Genomic DNA, 15540 nt, shown 5'->3' with positions numbered 1-15540 from the left:
AAACACAAAAAAAAATCCTTTTTTTTTTTTTTTTTTTTTTAATTGAAAAAATGTTTATACAAATTTTAACGAATTTTGTAAGCTGTGAATTTAAGAAAATCAAAACGAATTTAACCATGTTTTTGATTTTCTTCTGGATTATATGGTTTTCACAAATTTTAGCCATCTCAACAATGTTTTTAAGGTAATTACTTAAATAAAAAAAAAAAAAACAAAATTTCTTTAAATAAATTTTCATACAATTTGTAAGAATGTTTTATTAATAGAATTAATTTTTTTTTTTTTCTTTATTGCAGTTTACCTGATATCAATGAAATTCCAATGGCTACTGTAACTGAGTTGCCAATAGAGGTTTTGCCATCAATAAAACCATTGGACTCCATTATCGTCAGCAATGAGCAAACTAAGGTAATCGCCGATGATAGAACTAATCAAACAAGTGACATTGTCGAGGGCAGCAGCCAGGAAACATTAAAAGGTATTGACAACTTTAGACTTTTAAAAAAGTAAGAAAGATATTCGACTTTCTGGCGCACTTTCTACTACTCATCTCATCGAGTAAATATATAACTTGTCCGATGTTCTGTTATACCCACCGCTGAAGGATTAGGGTCTAAATCTTTCAGAAGGAATTTTCAAAAACGCTATTAAGTAATCCTCCCTCTGCTTTTCTTGGTTGCGTAAAGGGGCGAAATTGGCCACAATCTCCCAATATTATGTACTAACGTTAGCTCTAGACGGCAGGGTCTTAAGCGAATAATATGTCTTTTTCTCTTAAACCCAGCGCCGAAGGATGAGGGATGGGTACATTCGTTTTGTGAAAAGAAAGTCTCGGGGTCTCTATAAAGCATTTCTAATCATTATCAAATTCTGAATCGATCTACGTCTGTCCATCCGTCCGTCCCTCTGCTTTTTTCGGTGTCGTGAAGGGGCAAAAATACCCACGCTCTCTAATGTTATAGAGCATGGAAATATTTTTTTTTTTCAAATTTTTTTTTTAAGGCGATAAACCTAACAGGCAAAGCCTTGGACGAATATAATAATTATTTTGTTACTTTCTTTAATTGTGTGATGACCGTACCAATAATATTAATTGTCCGTGAAATTTCATAGATTTCTTTGCCAAATTTAAGAGCTAGATTTTAGAAAGATCGTAATTTAGGTCGTAAAGATGAAGACACAGGATATTAATCAATGAATTCACTCTGATCAAAACTTTTATATGCATACACATACCGTTCCGGTTGCAACAACTTTCAATATGCCTTTTCATTTGGCGCATATTTGGGACTGTCTTTTTTATCAATGAATATATACATACTGACTTAAATAATGAACTACGAAAGGAAAATGATTCATTTTAGCGTTAAGTGAGACGTGATCCGTGACGAAACTGCATTCTGCAAACGATCGAACAGAAGAATGTAGAAATTTATTGAAAATATTTGGTGGAGATGCAGTTTCCAATAGAACATTTAGAAAATTGTTCGGCAAATTTCGAATAGATGATTTCGAACTCTTTGATAAGACATTGTCAGGGCCACCGATCATCTTTGATCGACGACGATACTCTCAAGAACATTTTAGGGAAAAATTCTTTTCTGACGATGTCGCGATTCGCTGAAAGGGTTGATTCAGCTCACTAAACCTTTTCGGAGCATATTCAGATACTAGGGCTTCTTATATTTTAAAAAATGGACAGAACATTCCGGTGGGCCTGCCGCACTCTCCACTTTTAGATTACTTAGACGATGTAATGAAATTTTATGCGTAGAAGTTCCCCAAGAATGCATTCTCAATCCCTGAATTTCTGTTATAGCGCCCACATCAGAAAAAAACTTAAACAAAATCTAAAATATCCAGCAATATCCTAAAGTAGTTAATAGTCCGTAATTTCGGAAACATTTTGTTCGTAGCCTATCTGACGAATTCCTTATCCAAAAATTGTTCATATCAGCCAAAGGAAAAGAGTTAGCCAAAGAAAAAATATAAAATTTATATATTTGCTTGATGGAGAGTATCTATCCTAAACTACATATCTCTTTAACCTGAAGACATTCTTTTTTTTTCCTCTCTTCTCCTCATAAAGATGAGCAAATTATCAAAATCAATGATTCCGGTGGTGATATCGAAACAGTTGGCGATACGCCATCTGCTATACAAGAAATTTCCGCAACAGATTTCGAAAACATTCCAACCAGTCCAATTAATGATAGTGCCGAGATAAATTTATCGAAACCGCAAGCGAAACCTGATTTAATTGAGCAGCAAAATATTAGTCAGAACGTTGTTAAATTAAAACAAGTGAACCTTTCATCCGAGGAAATTCCTATCCCGGTATTTTCTGAATGGACTCAAAAGCAAATGGAAGCAGCCGAAAAGCAAGCTCTCGAACAAGAGCAAACCTTTAATAATTCCGCACAACGTAAAAACAATACGAGCAACAATGGCAAAATACCGTTAATGAAAATCAGATCTAAAAATTATGCATCACCTGACTGCGGGGCCAAGATTATATCATCGAATGCGGATGCTTCTAGTACAGGAGCAGTTCTTAGTTCGTCAAAGGACGAGTACATGTTAAGTCCTTGTGGCAATCGTATATGGTTCGTTGTAGAGTTATGCGAAGCTATACAAGCTCAACGCATCGATTTGGCCAATTTTGAATTGTTCTCGTCGTCGCCCAAAAATTTTACAGTAGCGGTTTCAAATCGTTTTCCCTCACGTGATTGGTCGAATGTGGGACGCTTTATAGCCGAAGATAAACGTACAGTGCAAAGTTTCGAATTACATCCGCACTTGTTTGGGAAGTTTGTACGCGTTGATATACACTCGCATTATTCCAAAGAACATTTTTGTCCAGTTTCGTTATTTCGCGTGTTTGGCACTTCGGAATTTGAAGCTTTTGAAACTGAAGATCACCTTAACGATGAGCTCGACGATTTCGATGATGATTTTCTATTGGAACAAGCTCATAATAAAAATTCAGAAAACAATCTTTTTAAATCCGCTTCGGACGCAGTATTGTCTATAGTGAAGAAAGCTGCAGAAGTCTTAGTTAAACCGACTAATAATGAAAATCATACGGCGAACGTTCGACAACAATTTGCGATATGTCAAACACCAATGCATGGATATTTCAATTGTGCCGCTTGTAATAATATACTGGTGGAGCGTATCAATAACGCATTATCCTGCGAAGTTGACCAATTGAAACATTTACTACTTAATGTCCAATTAAAAAATGATTTATTGACAACGGGTGTTTGTAGCAAACTTTATGGAATTGGAACAAATACGAGGCACTCGGTCGAGAAAGATATGAAAAAAAGTTATTACGTAAACATGTTGCCAGCTGAATACGTTGGAGCCTTATGTCAACTAATAGCCATAAGGGGAAATTTAGATAAAACAGCGATCGAGGCATTGCAAGAAAATTCAACAAATGAAGAACAAGGAGAATTACCATTAAATTTGACTATAGATAAGAAACTAAAAAGCGGTGATATAAAATTACTTGAAAAGACGCAAAAAAAACTTATAAATCCCAATACCTCACTTCCAGCAAACACGGAAGCTTTGGATATTGGAATCGCTAATTCACATTTAGTTACTGAAAGTGCCATTGAAGATGTACAACAATTACCTAAGCCTAACGAATTAGAAAGTATGGATGACATTACATCCACAACACTAGAACCTGAAACTATAAGAAAACCTCCTCATATACCTGATGTAAATATATTTAATGTACCTGCTGCCGACGAAATTGTCGAGACTGAAATACCTATAAATTCTATGGAAGCTTCAAATAGTGCTGAACAAACGATTATTACAACAGCAGCAGCAACAACAACAACAACAACAACAACAACAACAACAGATACAATAACTACAGCAACCACTACTAGCAATAGCGCTTCGCATATGGATCCTATAGGCGCTGTTGTACCGATTAAAAGCGAAGAAGACTCAAATTCATGGGATAATATTGAAAATTTACTGACATCGGCAAATGTACCTTCTACGGTTGGCGCAGGAACAGCATCAGGATCTTCACATCAAAACGGTATTAATCTCCAGCATAAAATACCCAGCAGTCCTCAATCGGAGAGCATCTTTATACGTCTATCCAATCGAATCAAAGTAAGCAATTTTTTTTTTTTTTTTCGTTTCACTTTTTGACCTTTCAATACGGACTGCTCCAAATCCCTAACATATTGCAAAACACTACTCCCTACAATTCATCTGTAAATATATATACATGTGTATACAATGTAGGTATGTAGGTATGTACATATTTTTAATGGCAAGTTTGCATGTTTCCCTTTTGTATTATGGCTACTGTTTCACATATATTCACCTTCAAGAAACTTTCATTTACTCCATTTTAAGTGATTAGAAGGTTATCTATTTTCCTTGTAAAACGGGAAATACGCAAAAAAGAAAAAAAGGAGATAAAATGAAAACAGTGGGCTTTGGTAGTTTAAACACAGCGCAAATTTCTCTCTCAAAAAAAAACCTCAATTATTAAAATTTTCTTTCATCTCTTAGGAATTCGGTAACGACATTCACACGTTATTCTAAATGTCATTACGTCAGCGTCATAAGCGCGCTGATCTATGACAAGGAATATTAATTGCTCGGTATATTGAAATGTTTGACTACTGTTTGTTCGCTGTGAGCTCATCTGTTTTGTATTTAAACTCACCATAAATTCTAAACTTTTTTAACGTAGACGATGAACGTGAAAGTTTTCCTTTTTTTCTTTTTTCTTTTTTCTTTTTTTTTTTTTGCGTGCTTTCGGTTGTAGTTACAAACTTACCATTCGACAGACACCCTCTTGACGTGGGCAAAGCCACTTTTTTTGCGAACAACAACAATTACGATATGTTTTCGATAGCCTTCCGTTTTCTTTTGTATTTTCAGGCACTTGAACGTAACATGTCGTTGTCAGGCCAATACCTCGAAGAACTATCGCGTCGTTATAAGAAACAAGTCGAAGAATTGCAGCAGTCTCTGACACAACAAATTCAAATTGTACGCACATTGGAGGAGCAAAATCGACGCAACTATGAATTGGAGCAATTATATGCTTTGCATAATGCTCGGCTTAAGGAAGAATTGGATGATTTAACATTGCAAGTTCACGCCTGCATTGTGGTAATAATTTTCGTCGGTGCTTTCGTATTCCTTGTCTTGATGGTGGGCATTTTATTGTATCGCTCTATGCGCAGAGATACAAAGCATATTCGGGCATTACAAGACAGCGAAAGCAAACGTAAAACTGAATCGACAACTGTAGCAAATGCGAAAAAGATTCATCGTCGAAAATCGTTTGAAGATTTTTCCGATCGTCAACATTATCAAAACAAAGGTGACGGCAACAAGCCAGTGGCAGACAATGCCTCTGATAGCAAACAAAGGCGTCCCAGTGAGGAGGCCATGTTAATTATAAAGGACTCGAAAGATGAGAAATCATCGGGACGAGATGAAACCCTTATCCATGCGCTACGTCAACGCAAAATATCAGTTTGTTACGATAGCCACAGTTTACTAAGTGCTGGTAGTGCTTCGGGTCCGAAATCAACAAATAAACGTCGCAGTGAGAAACACTCTTGGCCAAATTCTATACAATCGCAACAAAAAGCGTGGCATCATTTAGAAGAATTAAGTTCCAGGGACCTAATTGGTGGTAAGTTTCTTAAGAGCAAAATTAATTTTTTTTTTTTTTTTTTTTTTTTTTATTGTTTTTAATGTTATAAAATATGCAAATGTTTTTTTTTTTTGCAAGATTCCTGCAAAGTTCCTTTGGCAAGATTAAAAAAGCCACCCTTGGCTAATGGAGGTTTTAAAAATCAAAAAAAGAAAAGGGAACAGCAGAACATTAAGAGGCCAGAATCTGCACCATCCGAATGCCTAACACCGCCACATGAGATATCTACGCTGTTAAATGTAGATGATGCAAAGACTGTTAATTACAATGAAACCCTAATACTTGATGAAGGTGATCTCGATAATTTCATACCAAATACCGATTTGGTATACAATGAGTTTATGCCCGAAGGGCCGAGAGGCCATCAGTGCAATCCTAGCAATTTGCAAGCCAATAATCCTGCCTCTAAAAAGCCAAGCAAACTTGAAAGTACAACAAGTATGAATAAAAAATCTCGCCGCTTATCTTCGCCAGCTTTCTTCAAATCGCCATTTACGAAAAGTCTTAAAGGTAAAATCTCTACTAACAAATCGAACGCTGCGCATGAATCGACCTCATGGGAGTGGTATCGCTTAAAAAAATCAGCTTCATCATCCTCAGCTACGCAAAACTCGAACACATTTGTACGCAATTCGCCTAATGCCAGTTTGGATTCATCTTCTCTATCCGAAATTAACTTTCCCACTAATTCCACTGAAAATTCATTTCGCATACTTGAAGAGGCTATTTTATCATCCGGAGAAAGTGCCATCACCTCACCACAATGTAAAAACATTCCCCATACAAGCAATAAATCCTTAACCGCCATTAATGGTGTTCCGCAAACAAGCGGCATAAGAGCAACGGGAACAGTGACGGGAGAAATTGTAAGAAGTATTAGTAGTGGCATTAGTAGTAGCGCAAGCAGCAGTAATAGTAATCGTAGTACCAGTTCAAATTCCAATTCTTCTTCGAATCAATCGAAAAAGAAGAATCGTACATTTAATAAAATTTTTCGTAAGGTTTTCTAAGAAAATTGTTATTAAACGAAAGCCAAACGAATTGAACAGAAGCAATTTCTGTTATTGTTGCAGTATTGCATTCCTTTTTATTTGCTTCTCTTTTCGTTAATTCATTTTTTACATATAATCTTTGATTTTCTTACATTTCTTTCTTTTCTTCTTTTCATTAATTTATTTAATTTATTTGCCAATTAATTATTTACTTTGTTCCGATTTATATAATTTTTTAAAAACTCTCAAAACACAACATTACGCTATTCTTAACACAAATAGCTTCCTTATGTATGAAAAAAATCGATGAGAATTCTGAATTATATACTACGCTGTCTATCAATCTCTTAATATTTAATTGAAATTAAGTGGCATTGAAGAATTGAAGAAGTCTTAATTTCTCTTTCTATTTTCGCCATCTTTTGCCTTCCGATTGACATCTTTTTTAATTGCTTTATATTTTTTTGGCTTCGCAGCGGAATATTTTCCCAAATAGTTGCGCTTAAGAGGTAATGCCACCGTAACAAACTAAAAAACAAAAAAGCATTTCTCGCAATTTTTTTTAAAAGTATTAAGAAAAAATTCTTTTTGGAAAATACGAAAAAAAAAAAAAAAATAGTATGGTAGTCAGTGGAAGTATTTTCAAAGGGATCTACGGCCTATAGGTTATCTGATGTAAATTTGAAATCTTCATCTGTCAAATACAAAGCATTTGTTTGTTTATTTTCTAATCGGCAAATATTTGAGTAGAAAAATTGTTACTACTTAACACGCTTCAATTAACTTGTCGAAAATTACTTATCTAATTCTCTTAAGATTTTAAAAAGCAACTGCAAAAAAACTACAATGAAAAGCATAACGCGTTTAAACTTTTGGAAAATATTATGGACATATTTTCTTATTGCAATAACTCGGCAAGAGCGCAAAAGAAAGTCCTTTGTATATTCATAGATTCTTTTTCATTCACTTTCCCTGGATATATTTTGTTAGAAAGGGTTTCATTTCCCGCATCTGTCAAAGACAGTATCGCACTTTTTACACTCAACTTTAACATAAAAAACTTTATTCAAAATTTGTAGTTTTTGGCAAGATAATAAACTCCCTTCGAATCGCTCCCAACCTCATGGCTATTTAACAGTAATCTCGCCAAAGCTACACTAATGTAAAAGGAAAAAAGTGTCTATTGTCAACCAGAATTGCACTTTTATCGCTTCCCACAGTTTGATAAAAATATTTTGAGAGTTTCTAGTAGTTGTCCCTTCTTTTTAGATTTTTCATTGCTTAAGTTCACTTAATGCTTAAGTTGCTTTGAGCGCATATTTGTTGTCTGTTGACGAGCAGAGTTGCGCTTCTATCACATCTCACAGCTTAATAAAAATATTTTGAGAGTTTTTAGTTTTCCTTTCTTCTTGTCACGATCACATCTCACTTAATACTAACACGAATCATCTTCGTTTAAGTTCACTTTCTAAATCCATATGTGTACATTAAGTGATAAACATGAGAGAGTCAAATATGCGTCGAAAGAATACTTGCATACTTGTTGAAACTTGTTGCAACCGGAAGAGACAAAACTTTTCGGTAGACCTATCATATAAAGACACATAGTATAAAACGCATTCCAAGTACTCTATATATGTATGTATATGCTATAACACAACGTGCTGTTATGTCCAAAAAGTGAGACCAATTTAATTTTTAATTTTTTAAATCGACTCGAAATTTGTTTCGACGGCTACAAAGTAATCCTCAAAAACAGATGATATTACTTCTTATAGTTTGGTCCGGCGGACAGAATTTAAACGAAAAGCACCGCGATAATTAAAAAAAAACTGTTAACATCATCTTAATTTTTGAGCGATTTTCTCTCGATTGTTTCGATTTTATCTCATCTTTCGCACGGTATTCGCTTGATTGATCGGTTGTTGCCGGGTTGTACGCGGATATCCAAGCCTCATCTCTTGTGATAATGCGTTTGATGACCGATTGATAGTCGGGAATCATGTCCCCACACGTATTGTAGAAATTGAAAAAAGTGTTTTTGGGTCGTGGAAAAGCTGACCTCAATCTGATATAGTTCTACCAATTAAGAAAAAAGTATATATATCTGATATTCGAGATATATTCGCGCAATTCAACTTGAATATTGGTCTTACTTTACGGCCATAGTATTATATATGTGCGTAACAATGTTTTTTATTATCCGTTATTAATATAATCACAAGGAAAAGAGTCAGGCCGTAATCACATCTTTTTTTCATATATTACAAATATTTTTGTATAACCAATAATGAATTATTTTTAAATATTATTTGATTTTTGCTTAAACATATTATAAAATGATTTTTTGCACATTTTTTTTTTCTAGCGGAAGACCTTAGAAAATCATAGCGAACATTTTTAAAGTCAAGTTATTTACAAAAAAAAAAAAAAAATACAAAAAAGGAAAAAAAGTAATAAGCTGATGCAACGCCCATTATTTACAATTTAAAAATAAATGTTTTTATATAATCAATAATTAATTTTAAATATTATTTGAAATTTTTGTATACGTATTATTATTAGATGATTTTTTGTGCATTGTTTTTTTTTCCTTTTCTAGCGGCAGATCTTAGAAAATCGTAGCGTACATTTTTAAAATAAAATTGTTTACAAAAGAAAAAAAAAAGAATGTAAAAAGAAAATTGCAATTTAAAAACAAATTGTTATATATTTAAGAAATGTGTAACAATCAATATTTAGCATACATTTATATAATATATATTATAATGCAGATACTATTATCATACATTCAAAATTCCTTATGGCTTTGTTTAGTAATTTAAAATGATAATAGAAAATTTTTGTAAAAATCGCAAATTAATTGTTAAAGAGAACAAAAATTTAGAATAACCCCAAGAGTAAAAAAAAAAAAAGTAAACAACAAAATATATTGTTTAAAATGTTGAATATTTAGAAAAGAAAAAAAAAAAACAACAACAACAAATTACTGTTATATTTATAAAGTACATAGTATTTATTTCATTTCTTTTACATCGACATACACTTACATTCAAAGACTTCTGATCGTTTTTAAGAATTTTCAAAAATAATATATATTCGCTTTAGGTTATATCTTACGTACAGATCCATCGCCTAAGCATATAATTTTTACTTATGTTATTTTGGAAATTTGCGTCTTTCTATGCTAACGTGGGACGATCGTGACTGTTGTCGGCCTTGTTTTGCGGAACTGAACAAAGAATAAACATAACTTCAATAGTAATTTCAATAGGAAACAATGGACGAACAAATGGACGGATTTAGCTAAAGAAAATTATTCAAAGCTTTATAGAGCTTGACGCATAATTTCTATATATGATGGACATAAAATCATTATATTTAGTTTCCTTCATTATGTTAGCCTCATTTAACGAAAATGAAAATAAAATTTGTTTTATATTTCTAATGTTTAATTTTCGTTAAATTATCTGATAAATCGTTAGTATTTTTTATTTTTTTTTCTTTTAACTTATTTTCTACAAAATTTGCTGAGTAAAATTTATTTATTATATTATATTTTAAACATATTTAAAAAAATAAACTGAAAATAGAAAAAAATTTTTGTTATTTTTATTCTCACAGAAAGGGTAAACGAATTGCAGCGGACCTATACGCATTTTCTATGGTCCAGTTCCATTTACATGGGAAATCACATCACCTAAAATTAAGATCTTTTATATATAACAAGTACAAGCACTATAGTGGGCTACTGCCCGTTATTAGAAATTTAAAACCGCTCTACAGGGTTGCAGTTACGGTTAACGATGTTTCAAATTGGAACATTAAAGGGAAGTGGCAGAAAAAGTTGTCCGACCATAACAATTTTCAATAGCCTTTGTCCTTGTGCCAAAATACGTCAATGTACCAAATTTTCTTAAAATGTCCAAAAAAATTTATTTTGAAGAGAAGAGAACAAGGCGGACGAACGGACAGACAAGCACAGTCGATTTGAAAGGTGATTCCAAATTAATCAGTATAGTAAATGGCGGGTCTACCCGAAGTCCTTCTGAGTGTTGCATACATCTACACTAAACTTAATATACGCAGGTACCGCAAGTGGTGTAAGGTATAAAAAATGAACAGATTTTTAATATGCGGGCTTTTAAAAACATTGAACAATAAAGCATATAAGAAAACTTTCCCAGTTTTTTTTTTTTAAAAGTGGTATGGAACGACCATTCTTTTGAAGGGATCTTCTTGATCTACCACTAGAGGTCGCAAGTCTGTACTTTTCTGCTTGAATTAGAAGTCTTTCCAAAATATAGCATAAAATCGAACAGGTATTACGAGATTCTTTCTAAAAAAATTCATGGGTTTGGAAAACCTTAATTCATTAAAAAAATCCAAGAATGCTCGTCAGAGAATTTTATTTTGAAACTCCAAGTATTTTAAATCTTTAGAATCAAAATTGAAATGTTTAATTAAAATGTAATCGCAAAGAACATGTTTTGGCTCTAATTTTCATCATCCAAGGCAATCAGGATGCGTGCACAGACTATGCTCGAAAAACGTACTTTTTCAACTATTTGAGCTTGAACTCATTTTATAAATACAAAAACTCGCTGGTGCTGAGCATATGCTAATACTCATTTCATTTGATTTCAATGAAAATAATTTTCAAACGGCTTTCGTGTCGCTATAACACCGCTTTCCTCCTCACTATACTATTAAAAATAAGAAAATTTCTTGAATTTCTTATTAAAAATATTTCAATATTTATTTGTTTTTTTTTTTTTTTATTATTTCAGTTGGGATGAAAGCTTACGTTAGGTATTTCAGTAGAAACTTATGTTAAATACTTAAATCACTCATGAAATCGCAGATATTCAACATATCAGTATTATTGAGTTTAGTTTTTTTAACAGAATTATTTAATGCTTTGGCTGAGGCAGATAAGATCTTTTTCCACTTATCCAAAGATTGATAGTTTTTATCATTCGAGCAATAAATAACTTCATTAATATCTTCTTCCAACTTGTAAGTGCAAATGGCCGAAAAGTATTTATCTAAATTCTTCAATGCCTGAGTACGCAATTCGTCGTTACGACATACCAAATTTATGATGAAAACGCCTTTAGAACCAATAATGCTTTTAATATTTGCTAAGACATTTGTTTCTAGAAAACTTGAAGGCGGGCAACTCATGCCCAATGATATATCTTTACTGTCCACATCAAAGAGGACTGCATCGAACGAAATGCCTAATTCGAAGTGTAAAATTTAAAAATATATTTATACTTCTTAAATGTAATTGAAATAATAATTACCTTCAGTTTTGCATTTCTCCAAGAATGACAAACCGTCATCGATGACTATACACAATCGATCATCTTGTTTTAATTCGAAATATTGTTCGGCCACCTCCAACATGATCGGATCAATTTCTACAGCGGTTACACGTATACAACTAAAATTTAAACGATTATCAATTACTTAGAAATTATACCACTGTTAATATATTTTTCATTTTTATTCTTAACAAACTGACTTTAAAACTTTATGCAAAAAACTGCATAGCCCACCGCCTCCCAGACCAAGCACAAGTACATCTTTTAATTCATTATTTTGATTACCGGTTAGAACAGACATTTGTACGCCCACTGACATATACAGATGATGTTGACAGGCCAGGTAACCAAAATCAATTTTTTTGCGCTCTTTTTTACCCTTTCCTTTAACTGAAGAGAATAGATTTTCATAAAAATATTTGCTTTAAATAAAAAATTGCGCAAAGCGTACTTTTTTTAACTAAAGCCTCTGATTGGATCACAGATTGATTATTTAAGAATATTAAACGTCGAAACAATTTACCACTGGAGCCTTCAACTTCTTCCACACGAAAATCGCCAGAGATCTTTGACGAAGCGCAAACCAAAGTTTCTCGTTTACCCACATCGGACCCCAACGACAGAAATGGAATCTAGAAGAGAAAAATATCTCATAATTATCTTTGAAATAAAAAAAAAAAGCAAAGCAAGAGTTTACTGGTTCTGTTAAGCCAAATGGAGCTAGATTTTTAATACTATCAGCTAATTCTGTTTTTACAGCATCCAAAGATTTATATTCCTGATCACGATGTAATAGCACAACAACTAAACGCTGGTAATTTGTTGAAGCCAATAATTTTTTACGCCCCTCAGGCGTGGCGAACAGCCAATCCACTTCTCTGAAAAATAATTATAATTGAAAGCAGATGATAAAAGGAATAGTTTGGTCGATTCACCTTCCTTGTGGTATAATAAAGGCGGCATATCTGCCCAAACCTCTAGCCGGAGGTTGATCCAAAATGTGAAGTGTGAAGCGGGGCAGATTTTCCCCAAGTTTACATAAATCCATAGTGATTTCATTGTGACCTAAAAAATAAATTAATGAATTTAAACAAAACAAATTTATCAACATTTTAAGGAGCAATGCAATAAATGCAATTCGTCACCTTTTATAAAATGTCTAAACTATTTAAAAATGGTATAAGATGATCTTGTGGAAGAAGAATTTAAGAATGCATCAAAAATCCGATTTTCCCAAACATAGTCGTAGAATCGTATAACAAGCATTTCAAGATCAATAAAGAATATCTAAACTATAACAAAAAATCGTACAAGATGATTTTTCGGAAGGAGAATTTATGCATAAATCAACAAAGATATTTTCGGAGCTTAATCGTAGAATCGCATACCAAATATTTGAAGGGTTTCGGAAGTCTTGACAAGTGAAAAAAGAAATTCGAGTTGAAATTTGTTTTAAAAACTGTTCAGCCAAGCACATACGTATTCCATTGAACATTAGGAGTAAAGCAAACATCTCTTCAAAATTTGAGCTTCAAACGTGCTTTGCTTGTTTCAGTCTACCTTCCAATTTTAAGTACAGCTTCAAAATAAGATGCTTAAATAGCCATCTGACCGTGCGTCTTTAAAAAAAAATTTCGAATGCGTGCCCTTTTTAAGGTCATTTGATGCTTATTAGACGTCCCTCTCAACTATTAAGAAAATTTAGAATCAAATGTCTCCTGCAACGTACCTCCTGAATATGGGGCGAGTTACCTGGCCGTAATTCGACGAAATGCGGCGCACATATTTTTGAACATTACTAACCTGCTATACTATTGCGAGCTAAGCCATTGCACACGAGAGCAGCCTTTTGTATAGAGACTACCGCATTCATTAACTCTTCAACTGTATTTAAACGCTGTATTTTATCGCTGGTTAAGCAAAATTCTAAAATCTGCAAATATAACGTTAAGAAAAAACGCAAACTAGTATATGAATAATCACCGGTGTAGGTAGACATTTGAATTTTGTAGCCACCACCAGAAATATGGGCATTGTTATACTTTCTGGATTGTAAGCGTTCTTCTCGCGATTAGCATTTTCAGCATCCCGGCAATGAACAATGCGTAACATAAATGAATGTTTAGGAAAATAATCCAAGATATATTTTAAAATGTGTTCCTGTAGTAAGGTTACACACAAATAACGTCCACCAGATCTTATCATTTTAAAAGATTACTTTCGTTAAATCAATTTAAATTAAATAATTTAAAATAGTTTCTCACTGACTTCATAGTTCTATTTATTTCGTTGAAATATTTTTCAACGGTAAGTTTCACCGGCTCTGAATCGTCAACGAACAAAGCATCCAAGGTACCTTTATCGAAGGCTACAGAAAAATAATCATTTTCGAAGCTCATTTCTGTAGCATCCATTTGTAAAAATTTCATATCACTGCGATTATATAAATTCAATTCCATCATCTTCTTAATAGCTACCGCGGATATATCGATATTGATTATATCTCTGTAACAAAAAAATCCTTCAATTTTTTTTCAAATTCGAGCTGAAAGATCGCTACTTACTTAAAACCGGCGTCATACATATCCATGCTTAAGTTAGAATTACCACAACCTAACATTACAATTTTATCTGTAGTCTTAACATATTTGTGTATTTGTTCACACAGCTCCAAATATTCACCGTACCTAAAAGTGGTGTGAAAAAAAAATTAACTTTCAATTTCAATCTGCAATTAGATTATTTGGGTACCATTCGAATGCTTTTCCCCCACGTTTCTTAAAGAAAGCATTCCAATAATCGGTTTGGGCAAATTCTTCATAAGATTTCGGCAATAAGTTCATGTCGTATCCAATAAAATAAATTTTAATAAATCAGCGAGAAAAGAAACGTCCTGTTGACTCCAAAAAAAAAGAAGCGTCTTCCTCTATAATATAGAAATAAACTGTCCGGCGTATAAATTAAAAACATATGGTTTTCTGCAACTGTATGTGTTTTACAACTACTTACATGTCAAAGAAGACAGGTATGTATTATAAAATAATTCGCGTTTGGTAACTTGTATTGGTTTTACGTTTAAAAAAAAGAAAAAAAGTTTTTTAACTGCTAAGCATATCCGTTAGCCATTTTTACAAACAACTATGCAAAAACTTTGTACCACGCAACAGAGCAGAGAAAATACATAAATATTTATCATCTATAAACAATGCTTAGCGTTGTTTCTTTTAAACTATAACTGAGGACATAGAACGAACTTGAGAAGTCTATGGTAACGAAGAATATAACATCTCTTGAGTTTGTGACGAATGCGTATGGATCTCAAATGAAAGTGTTACGCTAATATTAGTGCCGTTAATATACTCAAACTAATTGATTAAGCTACTTATGTTAAATTTGAAGAATATTCTAGTGTTGGTTTCAGCATTTTGGATTAATAATTGTTAAGTAGCGATACGATGTCAATAAATACGATTATAGAATATATTTTTTCTGTTGATTGCGT

At 32.9% G+C, this 15540-nt stretch overlaps 2 protein-coding genes across 2 annotated transcripts; one reads left to right on the top strand and one right to left on the bottom strand.

Annotated features, from left to right (window-relative positions):
- Nucleotides 1-50: 50 nt before the first annotated feature.
- LOC119633377 (SUN domain-containing ossification factor) lies at nucleotides 51-6874 on the top strand. Its single transcript, XM_038026915.1, has 5 exons — nucleotides 51-184; nucleotides 297-478; nucleotides 2090-4146; nucleotides 4930-5695; nucleotides 5795-6874. The coding sequence occupies exons 1-5, from the start codon at nucleotides 51-53 to the stop codon at nucleotides 6724-6726; spliced, it is 4071 nt and encodes a 1356-aa protein (XP_037882843.1). The 3' UTR covers nucleotides 6727-6874.
- Nucleotides 6875-11541: 4667 nt separating this feature from the next.
- On the bottom strand, nucleotides 11542-14907 carry LOC119633616 (eEF1A lysine and N-terminal methyltransferase homolog). Its single transcript, XM_038027236.1, has 11 exons — nucleotides 14790-14907; nucleotides 14603-14725; nucleotides 14307-14543; nucleotides 14022-14235; nucleotides 13842-13971; nucleotides 12974-13103; nucleotides 12736-12916; nucleotides 12490-12670; nucleotides 12239-12428; nucleotides 12018-12157; nucleotides 11542-11951 (listed from the first exon to the last, which is right to left on the bottom strand). Exons 1-11 carry the CDS (start codon nucleotides 14879-14881, stop codon nucleotides 11542-11544), a joined length of 2028 nt encoding a protein of 675 aa, XP_037883164.1. The 5' UTR covers nucleotides 14882-14907.
- Between the last annotated feature and the right edge of the window lie 633 nt (nucleotides 14908-15540).

The sequence above is a fragment of the Glossina fuscipes genome, unplaced genomic scaffold, assembly GCF_014805625.2.
Source record: "Glossina fuscipes isolate IAEA_lab_2018 unplaced genomic scaffold, Yale_Gfus_2 2, whole genome shotgun sequence".
Lineage (NCBI taxonomy): Eukaryota > Metazoa > Arthropoda > Insecta > Diptera > Glossinidae > Glossina > Glossina fuscipes.
This window is presented reverse-complemented; position numbering and strand designations above follow the sequence as displayed.

What these genes read in the sequence shown, in the direction of transcription:
- LOC119633377 (XM_038026915.1), top strand. Translation starts at nt 51, where the DNA reads ATGTTTATACAAATTTTAACGAATTTTGTAAGCTGTGAATTTAAGAAA. An exon ending in ATCTCAACAATGTTTTTAAG is followed by an intron (nt 185 to 296) that starts GTAATTACTTAA and finishes TCTTTATTGCAG; the next exon opens with TTTACCTGATATCAATGAAA. An exon ending in CAGCCAGGAAACATTAAAAG is followed by an intron (nt 479 to 2,089) that starts GTATTGACAACT and finishes CTCCTCATAAAG; the next exon opens with ATGAGCAAATTATCAAAATC.
- LOC119633616 (XM_038027236.1), bottom strand. Translation starts at nt 14,881, where the DNA reads ATGAACTTATTGCCGAAATCTTATGAAGAATTTGCCCAAACCGATTAT. An exon ending in CATTTGGCTTAACAGAACCA is followed by an intron (nt 12,671 to 12,735) that starts GTAAACTCTTGC and finishes TTTCTCTTCTAG; the next exon opens with ATTCCATTTCTGTCGTTGGG. An exon ending in TTTTTGCATAAAGTTTTAAA is followed by an intron (nt 12,158 to 12,238) that starts GTCAGTTTGTTA and finishes TTTAAATTTTAG; the next exon opens with TTGTATACGTGTAACCGCTG.